An 11,147-nucleotide genomic window follows, 5' to 3' on the forward strand; every position below is an offset into this window, starting at 1 on the left:
CTAGCAATCAGCTACCCTGAAGAAGTCAGCAGTGAAACAGGGAGAAAGAGGCACAAAGCTAGGCTACTGAAAGAGACTCCAGAGACGCTCAGAGCAGATTTTACTGTGCTGAATGAGAGAGAGGTGAAATCCGACCTGTTGTTCTACACAGAGCACCCAGAAGCCTGGCATTCTGCTCTCCGTGCAGATGATAAAAACCTGAAAATGGGCGGCAATAAAACAATGAGGCAATTGTACCTAGACACCACCCCTAAATTTAACATCAATATATATAACAACGGTACTGTCATGATTCAAGGATCTGAATTAAAATTACAGCAGTTTGAGACTAACTTTCAGAGACTAAAACATGAAATTGAACAGAAGAAATCCTCTGTGCCCTATAAAGCCCCATCTGCTCCCAGTGTGACCGTATCAGCCTCCCTGACACACACAGTGCCCAGCCCTGCCCAGCCAGCCTCCTCCAGCACACTGACAGCCACTCACAGCCCTGCCACACCCAGAACACCGCTGTCTGTACAGCGCATCCAGGACTGCCTATCCCTCCTAGAGGTAGAATTAATTGAAATGAGAGAAAATAAACTGTCGGAGATAAACAGTATGCAGAGACTCACAACTGAATTTACCCAATTCAAAGAGGAAACCCAGACAAAAATGGGACAACTAGAAGAGCGCACAACTGATCTCCGTAATGAAAATCAGTCCCTAAGAGCAGAACTGAGGGATTTAAAGGAGGACCTGGAGCAGAGAGACACGCAGATCCTCAGTCTCAGAGATGAGCTGCTCAGTGTGAGAGCAGCTCAGCCCTCAGAACCCATGCAGACCACAGACTGCACATCACAGACTGAGAGCAGCCAGGCAGAGCCACAGGCCAGCCCCAAGCCCAGCACCGCCCCCCCTCAGGACCCCAGCCCTCCATCAGCATCACAGCCTGAGAACAGCCGGACAGAGCTACACCCAGCACCTACCCCACCCTGCTCACAGCCTACTGCAGGGAACCAGCCCCCACCACAGCCCCCGAAAACCGCCATACTTATCGACTCTAATGGCAAGTTCCTGCAGCACAGACAGATGTTCCCCACACACAGGGTAGGAAAATTCTGGTGTCCCAATACTGACACAGCACACAAACTCCTTTGTCGTTCCCGACTAGGCGAGCCAAATAACATCATCATACACACGGGTACAAATGACCTGTGTTCTCAGGGAGAGAGGGTTTCACAGGCAGTGACAAAGGTGGTCCAAAAAGCACGCAGGGAGTTCCCCACAGCCAACATCACCATCTCCACCTTACTGCCTCGAAAGGACGTCCCTTCTGAAATAATCAACAAAATAAACCGAGCCATCACCACAGACTGCGCTACACTGACGGGAGTTAAGGTCACACATCACCCCACTCTGACCCCGGAGCACCTATATGACCATGTGCACCTGGACCGGAGCAGCGTCTGGATGTTTGCAGAGGACCTGAGAGGAGCAGCACCCAGCCCTCACACCATCAGAGGACCACCACGCCACCACCAGGGAACAGGACGCACAGCCCACCCATCACAGAGGACGGATCCACCCAGCAGAGCCCCGCCCAGCCAACCCAACACAGAGGAGCCCCTACCCAACAGAGCCCCGCCCAGCACAGCCAACCCAATGCAGAGGAGCCCTCCACCCAACAGAGCCCCGCCCAGCACAGCATACCCATCTCAGAGGAGGCCGCTACCCAACAGAGCCCCACCCAGCACAGCATACCCATCTCAGAGGAGGCCCCCACCCCACACAGCCTGGCCTGGAGACAACACATCTGGCACGGCCTACTACAGAGGAGCACAGCACAACAGAGTGCAGGTCACAGCACCCCCTAACACACAGCCCACCTACGCTCAGGTACTGTCTGGGAGGAACCACCCTGATTCTCCAGACTATGGAGAGGTGAGGCAATTATTACAGCTCATCTGTAGAATTATAGGATAAGTATGTCCATACATATATATAAAAAGAAAAGGAAAGGGGGTGTATATATGTGTATGTATGTGTATATATGCATATATGTAAACGTATGTGTATGTATATGTTTGTATGTATGGATGTATACGTATGTATATGCATGTATAGCCAATTTTTTTCATTTTTTATTTTTTATTTTTTCTACCACTTGATCCTCTGTTGTTACCTCTTGATTTGTCTGTATTGCTTTTTATTATACAGATCTATAACAAATGAAATTTTAATGAAAATGAGATCATTACTAATTAGCTCTTGGAATATTCAGGGTTTGTATTCATCGACATTTGGAATTAAAACCACAAATTCGGAATTCCACATACACATATCTGGTCATGACATCATTGTTCTCTTAGAGACATGGTGCCGTGACAACACAAACACTCACTGTCCCCCAAACTATCGAGAAATTTTACTTCCATCCCTAAAACATAACACTATTAAACATGGCAGAGACTCAGGAGGGGTGGTGATATGGTACAAAGAGGAACTATCATCAAATCTATTTGAAATTGAAAGAAAACCAACATATATGTGGCTGAAATTAAACAAAAACACCATTGAATGTAATAATGACATATACATTTGTGCGGCCTACATTCCCCCTTTAGAGTCACCATACTTCGATGACAATTTATTTGAAATTCTCCATTCGGAGATCAGGCATTACCAGGCCCAGGGTAATGTCCTACTGATCGGAGATTTAAATGCCAGAACAGGATCAGAGAATGATATCGTGGATTCTGCTGGCAACAGCCACATTTTCAGAACATCCTCTGTCTACCTTAACCCCACCACTACCCAAAGAAACAGTCTTGATTATACTGCAAACAAAAATGGCAAAGAGTTAGTGCACCTCTGTCGATCCTTAGGTCTGTACATGCTTAATGGAAGGATTAGAGGGGACTCTTTAGGGAGGTTCACTTGTTGTTCAGCTCTTGGGACTAGTGTAGTCGATTATGCAATCACTGACATGGACCCCTCCTTCATTAGTGCATTCACTGTCAGACCACAGTCACCACTTTCTGATCACTGTCAGATAAATGTATACTTAAAAAGAAATGGACAAAAGATAGCCAAAGAACCCGAGCCCTGCAAAACATTTCAGCTGAACAAAACGTTCAAATGGGCTCATGACAGTGATGTAAAATTTAAAACGGCAATCAGTTCACCGGAGACTACTAACCTGATTAAAAACTTTCTCTCAAAAACATTCCAACCAAACCAATCTGGCATAAATATAGCTGTAACCCAAATTAACAAAATATATTATAAATCAGCCAACAAAGCAGGTCTCAAAAACAAAAGTCAGAAATCTGGCCTGAGACCCCAAAAAGAAACATGGTTTGATGAGGACTGCAGAAGTGTCAGAAAAAAATTAAGACACTTGTCCAACCAAAAACACCACGAACCACACAATTTGGAAAATCGTCAAAACTACACTGAAACACTGAGAGAATATAAAAAGATTTTAAGACACAAAAAATTTAATCATTATAATCAAACCCTCAGAGAAATTGAGGACTCTATTGAAAAAAATCAGTTCTGGGAACAATGGCACAAATTGAGCAACAGGAGCACACAACATCTGGCTATACAAGACTGTAATACCTGGAAAACACATTTTGAAAACTTATATAAACAAATATCACCAAACAATCTCAATTTCGAACAGAACAAAATCAAAGAAAAACTAAAAATCCTAGAATCAACTATCAAAAACAATCAGAACCCACTTGACTACCAAATCTCAATTAAAGAATTAGAAGACAAAATTAAAAAACTGAAACCAAGAAAAGCTTGTGGCCATGACAGCATCAGGACAGAGATGCTTAAACACAGCACCGCTGAGCTGCAGCTGGCCCTGCTCAAATTGTTCAATCTCGTTCTCCAAGCTGGCTGCTTCCCTGAGAACTGGAGCTGGGGCTTATTTCCCCAATACACAAGAGTGGAGACAAACTAGACCCAAATAACTACCGAGGCATTTGTGTAAGCAGTAATCTGGGGAAGGTTTTCTGCAGTATTATTAACGCCCGAATACTGACCTTCCTTACCGAACACAATGTCTTGAGTAAAGGACAAATTGGCTTTCTACCAAACCACCGAACTACTGATCATATTTACACCCTACACACCCTAATTAATCAACATGTACACCAACAAAAGAAAAAAAAAATGTTTACATGCTTTATTGACTTTAAAAAAGCATTTGATTCAATTTGGCAGGAAGGTTTATATTATAAAATTCTCCAAAGCGGTGTAGGGGGTAAAGTATATGACATAATTAAATCAATTTATACAAATAATAAATGCGGAATAAAAATTGGCAATAAAAGGACTGATCTCTTCACTCAAGGGCGAGGGGTTAGGCAGGGATGTAACTTGTCCCCTACTCTATTTAATATCTATATAAATGAGTTAGCGGTGTTATTGGAACAATCTACAGCCCCTGGCCTAACACTAAACAAGAAGGAAGTTAAATTCCTCCTCTATGCAGATGACCTGGTGCTGCTGTCGCCCACTGAACAGGGGCTACAACAGCATCTGGACCTGCTAGAGCAGTACTGCCAGAACTGGGCCCTGACAGTAAACCATAAAAAATCTAAAATAATGATCTTCCAAAAAAAGGCAAGATCTCAGGAAAGCAGACACACGTTCAGTCTAGGAAACGCCGCCCTAGAACACACCCTGTCCTATAATTACCTGGGTCTGAAAATTAGCGCCTCAGGAAACTTTGGTCTGGCAGTGAATTCACTGAAAGAAAAGGCTTGCAGAGCCTTCTATGCAATCAGAAAAAAATTCTTCCAGATTGACATTCCAATCAGAATCTGGTCAAAAATATTTGACAGTGTAATCCTACCAATTGCTCTGTATGGAAGTGAAGTATGGGGTCCACTCAGTCAACAGGACTACATTAGATGGGAGAAGCATCCAATTGAAGCCCTACATGCAGAATTCTGCAGAACAATTTTAAACATCCAACAAAAAACACCAAACAATGCATGCAGGGCTGAATTAGGACGATTCCCATTGATTATAAACATACAAAAAAGGTCACTCAAATTCTGGATGCATCTGAAATCAAGTCCCAAAACAACACTGCAGTTCCACGCATTTCAAACCCAAGAGCTGAACCCGAAAAGAGTCCACTAAGTCAGCTGGTACTGAGACTAACTAATCATCTCACATCTAACAAGAACATCTCTCAGGCCAGCACTGCTTCACAAACACAAATCAGAATAAACCAAATTGCTAAACAAAATAAAACCATTTATCTGGAACATTGGAACAACCAAACCAAAACACAAAACAAGCTTACTTGCTACCTGGCCCTAAAACGAGAATACAAATTGGCTGAATATCTTGTAACTGTCCGAGATATGAAGCAGAGACGACTCCTTACCAAGTACAGACTCAGTGACCACAACCTAGCCATTGAAAAAGGTAGACATAAAAAGTCCTGGCTACCAAAAGAACAGAGGATATGTGGTCACTGTATGACAGGTGAGGTTGAAACGGAGGTGCACTTCCTTCTAAAATGTGAAAAATACAAAAATATCAGAAAAAAATATTTTAATAAATTTAAAAAACATATCCCCAACTTTCTCCACCTAGAAGAGAGCAACCAACTACCGATAGTCTTGGGAGAGGGAACAACTGCACATATTGCAGTGAAATATGTGTCTGAATGTCACATACTCAGAGACAGTGAGTGACAAAACAAACACACACACACACACACACACACACACACACACACACACACACACACATATTAAATTTACCTGTTATATAAACTGTTATTATTAGAATAGCTTGTTATTAGTATGTTAGAAAGATGTGTCTAATTATATGTATGTATGTATATATACATGTGTATATACGTGTGTATGAATATGCATGTGCATGTATATGTGTGTATATATATGTATATATAGATTTATTATTGTTAATTATTATCCTTAATTTTTTTAAATTTATTATTATTATTATTTTTTTTTTTTTTTTTATATAATAATCATATTACTGTGTTATTTTCATCTGTTTTAACATGTTCCTTGCCATGCTTTGGCAATACAAATGCAAATTTTGTCATGCCAATAAAGCAATTTGAATTTGAATTTGAATTTGAGAGAGAGAGACATAGACATACAGGAGAGAGAGAGAGAGAGACAGAGAGAGAGACACAGAGAGAGAGAGAGAGAGAGAGAGAGAGAGAGAGAGAGAGAGAGAGTGTGAGAGAGAGACATAGACATACAGAGAGAGAGAGACACAGAGAGAGAGACAGAGAGAGAGAGAGAGAGAGAGTGTGAGAGAGAGACATAGACATACAGAGAGAGTGAGAGAGACAGAGAGAGAGAGAGACATACAGAGAGAGAGAGAGAGAGAGAGACAGAGAGACACAGAGACACAGAGAGAGAGACAGAGAGACACAGAGAGAGAGACAGAGAGAGAGAGAGACAGAGAGAGACAGACATACAGAGAGAGACATAGAGAGAGAGAGACACAGAGAGACAGAGAGAGAGTCTCAGGCAGGGCCGTACCCTCAGGGCTCTCCACCTGCACGGTGGGCTCTGCTGCGGCGTCCTCAGCCTGAGCGGGGGGCGGCGGCGGCCTCGGTGGGCGCGGCGGGGCCTGGGTGACCACGGGGGGCTCCGTCTCCAGCGGGGCGGGGGCGGGCTCGGTGGGGGGGGCGGCGGGCGCTTCGGTCACCTCGGCCTCCGGCTCCGGTGGCACCTCCGCGGCCGCCTCAGTGGGGCCTCGGCCGGACGTCCGGGGGCCCCTCCGTCACCTCCGGGGCCACAGGGGCCACCGGGGCGTCCGTGACCTCCGGGGCCACCACGGCCGGGGCCTCGGTGACGTCGGCTTCAGGGGGCACCACCTGCTCCTCGGTCTCTGCGGGTTCCTCCGCGGGCGCGGGTTCTGCCGGGACGCCCGCGGTAACCACCGGCGCCTCCTCCGTCTCCTGGGCGACGGCGGTGGGCTCAGCCGCCACTGCTGCCTCCGTCACGGCGGCCTCCTCCAGCGCTGAGGCCGGAACCAGAGTGCCTGAGGAGAGGACAACGCCGTCACAACTCCCGCTACAGAACCTGCCAGCCAATCACCACACCCCACTCTACAGAACCAGCCATCACCACACCCCACTCTACAGAACCACAAGCCACCACACCCCACTCTACAGAACTACCAGCCACGATACACCACTCTACAGAACCACCAGCCAATCACCACACTCCACTCTACAGAACCAGCCAATCACCCCACCCCACTCTACAGAACCAGCCAATCACCATACCCCACTCTACAGAACCACCAGCCACCACACCCCACTCGACAGAACTACCAGCCAATCACCACACCCCACTCTACAGAACTACCAGCCAATCACCACATCCCACTCTACAGAACTACCAGCCAATCACCACACCCTACTATACAAAACTACCAGTGAGGTCACTCTCAGGCTTATATAATGATGATAAGCGTGAAATGAATGAGTGTGAACTAGAAACCATGACAATAACAAGCTATTGTTTGGTCACAGCCAGACCAGAGAAGGCTTGTTAATTGTAATTGGTAGCTGGTCATTTCAAGCTGGTCAAGCTAGATTTTACACCAGGGAAGGCAACTACCGTCAGCAAAAGGCGAGAGATTGGTGTTTTGAGCAGAGAAAATCACCCCGATAGTGATCCAAAGGGCAGCTATTGCTGCCATTTGAATAATTTTTTGTGGTGCCCTCCATGCTCAACTGATTTTTCAGCAATTTACATATTTTTAGCCCTGGGGTTTTCCCCATGGGGACTGCAGAGCAGCTTAGAGCTGCATGCTTTTTCCATGATCTTCAGCAGCAGAAATCGGAGGCTCGTCTAAAAACAGGCAGTGAGGCGTCCATCTCGAGCGGTACTGCCCGAACGCAAGAACAACCAGACCCAGTGTTTAAAAAAGCGGCAAAAAAACCCAACCGCCACCAGGCATTCCAGAACCCTCCGCTCATACCTGGCAGAGCGGCCGTCCCGCGACTGTTTCCTTTGGAAGGGCACGTTTACCCCTGGAGAACGCCCTGCTTTTACCCCCCCCCCCCCTGCCCCCTCCCTAAAAAATAACGGCTCGAGGAGTCAGGAAGCACTGACCTGGCAGCATAATGCCGCCAGGCCACGCCCCCTTAAGGGCGGAGTCCTGCCTCGTACCCTGCCTTGTCACTCAGCCCTGCCCTGACCCCGCCCTTTCTGCCGCGCAGCCCTGGCGTGCCCCGGCGCTCGCCTCATTTCCTGTCCGTGCCCTGCGCCCCACCCCCACACCCTGACGAAGCAGGACCTGCAGGGAGGAGGCCCAGCTCCTCCAGATCTTCAACGGGAGGGGAGAAGAAGAAGAACGGTGCCCTGTGTAACCACGGCGACTTCCAGAGGCCCAGGCTCAGTTTTTAACCTCCCGGGACCCCGCGTCCTCAAAATGAGGACATTACATTTCGGCTTCCCAGAGCTCTACGCAGTCCTCCTCTTAACACAAGGGACATTCGAAAAAAGATAACATTTATATTTTGAAAATATTTTCACTCCAACGTATTTCTGTCACCCAAGACGCAAATTATGTCAAATAGTTGGTTAAAGGGTGACATCGCAATGAGGGAGGGAAAAAGACTTAAAACAGGGGAGCTTCACCACAAGCAGCGGTCAGTCACACACCATCAGCAGGAAGACAGTCACCTGCAGGAGCTGAGAGAGACAGCAGTTTTCACGTACTGGTGCTTTTACGGAACACCACGAGCGGCGTTCAGTCGGACATCATCAGCAGAAAGACAGCGGTCTTTAGGTGGCGGTGTTTACACAGAATAGCACGGTGTTGCTCAGGAGTGCACACAGCGGCACTTTCTCAGGGCGGCAGGATGTCGGCGAATCAAACATCCCTCAGATCTGCCAGCAGAGTTCTGGATGCTGGATGATGTTTGCAGAAGGCAGACAAAGCAACATCCTTTCCCTGGAACGGCCTTTCACTTCTGTTCTTTTGATTTACAGAACCTTTAAAAATCTGGTTAAAGAACAGGAATCGACAATGAAGCCAATCACGTTACCCATGTTACTGATACAGGTGTGTTTGACACACCAAAACAGTCATTTCAGTAAAATTTAAACATAAGGTACATTCCCACTAAAGTATTTGCCGTGGAGATGTTCATCTTATTTTATTTTATTTTTTCTTTTAACTTTTGAGGACTTTCGCGTGACTGACAATGATGTGTTTTGAAAAGAGCACGACACAAATGAAAAAATATCCGAATAACATGTTGTCATTCTTGGGAGTCGCTGTCCTCACTAAGAAAGAAAAACATTTTTTTGTTCTTTGTCATTCCTGAATCCAAACAAGATGTCAGAGATCACACACGCACGGAAATGACACCAGAGCACCACAGCTGCTGAGGAAACAAAATGGCCACCCGGGCGTGGCCAAGTTCACCGACTGAACAACGGTGGGATCCCCACTGAGCGAAACCTTGAATTTTTGGAAAAGACCCTCAGCCATCCTGGAGTTAAAGGTCACGTCTGTTATTGAGAACCAAAAACCCAGCTTCCTACAGATAGTACCAGACCTGGAGTCAAATAGTGTTTGTTTTGGATTCAAATCCTTTTCTGTGCCCTATTGATCTTGTCTGGTGCATTTGAGCCTGCAAGGAGGAACAGATGGTCAGGGATCATTTAATTTATTCCAAAGCACCAGGTAAGCTTAGTCAAATGCAGAAATGTATTTCAGCCCAGGTCTGGACAGCACTGTGCTAACTTTCTGGAGCCAAAAGTGAACTTTGGAACAGGATCGATGTCACCGTAGAGTGGTGGAGAGGCCACTCTCAACTACGATCCAGTCACTGTAAAATGGCCGCTGCGGCAGACAGAGCAACCAAAAATCATAACAAGAAAAAAAAGCCCCCGAGGCAGGTCCCGCTCCGAAAAGGGCAGATTATATTTAGGATGAGTGAATTTCTTTGTGATTCCCCCCATTGTCCCGCGGCGTGCTGAACGGAGGGCTGTTTTTCACGGTGTCCCAGAGTGCCAGCCGGTCCCCCTCTGCGACGCGGGCCGATGGCTCGGGGCTCTTCATTAGCGCCCGGCACAGAGTAAATATTTAGAGGAGCGGAGGGAGGGAGGGAGGGAGGGAGGGAGGGGGTTAAAGTGCCGCTCGTACGTGTGGAATGTCTGGAGAGCGAGCGGCCGGCACTTTAGGGAGCGGTGCTTCTGCACTGCTCTGCGCCCCCCTCTCTAATGTCACCGTGCTTTTCTACAGAGCCGCGGCAACAATACTGTCATTATGGCCCCCGCTCCCACAATCACCTCCGAGCGCCGCTTCCTTCCCTTTCCCCTGCTCCTGCAGCTGCGCACTGTGAGGAGGGGAGAGGGGCTGTGTCTCTCTCTCTCTCTATATATATATATATTCATATATATATCTCTATATCTCTCTCTCTCTCTATATACAAACATATATATATCTCTATATCTCTCTCTCTCTCTCTCCTTCTCGCTCCCTCTCTGTATTCCCCTCTCCACCACTCTTTCACTCCCCCTCTATGTCTATGTCTCTATCTCTCTCTCCCTCTCTCTCTCCCTATATCTCTCTCCTTCTCTATCCCTCTCTCTCTCTGTCACTCTTCCCCTCGCTCCCCCTCTCTCAGGGCCCACCCCGCTCCTCTCCATATGGAGGCTCCCAGCTTGCGATAAGGGCCTGGGAATGTGGCAGATTCAGGGAGGATGGGAGCAAAATGGTGAGAGGGGGGGAGAAGAGAGAGAGAGAGAGGGGCGAGAGAGAGAGGGGGAGAGAGAGAGAGAGAGAGAGGGGGAGAGGGAGAGAGAGAGAGAGGGGGAGAGGGAGAGAGAGAGAGGGGGAGAGGGAGAGAGAGAGAGGGGGAGAGAGAGAGAGGGGAGAGGGAGAGAGGGGGAGAGGAGAGAGGGGGAGGGGGGGAGGGAGAGAGGGGGAGAGGGGAGAGAGAGGGGGGGGACAGCGTGTTTCCTGTGAGTAATGTGCCAGCCTTTTCCTCTCCTCCTCTCTCACCCTGTCCAAACATCCCTCCTTCAAACATCCCCCATTCCTCCATCACGTTACCAAACCGCGCTCTGGCACAACCGAACGGCAGATGTGTGTGTGTCACCGTCTCCAAATATCACCGC

General features: G+C 47.4%; 1 protein-coding gene across 1 annotated transcript in view; it reads right to left on the reverse strand.

Annotated features, from left to right (window-relative positions):
- Window positions 1-11,147, reverse strand: part of si:ch211-156j16.1 (uncharacterized protein LOC564557 homolog) — a 17,952-nt gene that overhangs the window by 5,480 nt on the left and 1,325 nt on the right. Inside the window, exons 2-4 of the mRNA XM_061259137.1 lie at window positions 8,213-8,340; window positions 6,882-7,044; window positions 6,540-6,778 (exon numbers count right to left, since the gene is read on the reverse strand). Of these exons, the coding sequence (XP_061115121.1) occupies window positions 6,540-6,778; window positions 6,882-7,044; window positions 8,213-8,340 (530 nt within the window). The remainder of the gene's footprint in view (window positions 1-6,539; window positions 6,779-6,881; window positions 7,045-8,212; window positions 8,341-11,147) is intronic.

The sequence above is a fragment of the Conger conger genome, chromosome 10, assembly GCF_963514075.1.
Source record: "Conger conger chromosome 10, fConCon1.1, whole genome shotgun sequence".
NCBI lineage: Eukaryota > Metazoa > Chordata > Actinopteri > Anguilliformes > Congridae > Conger > Conger conger.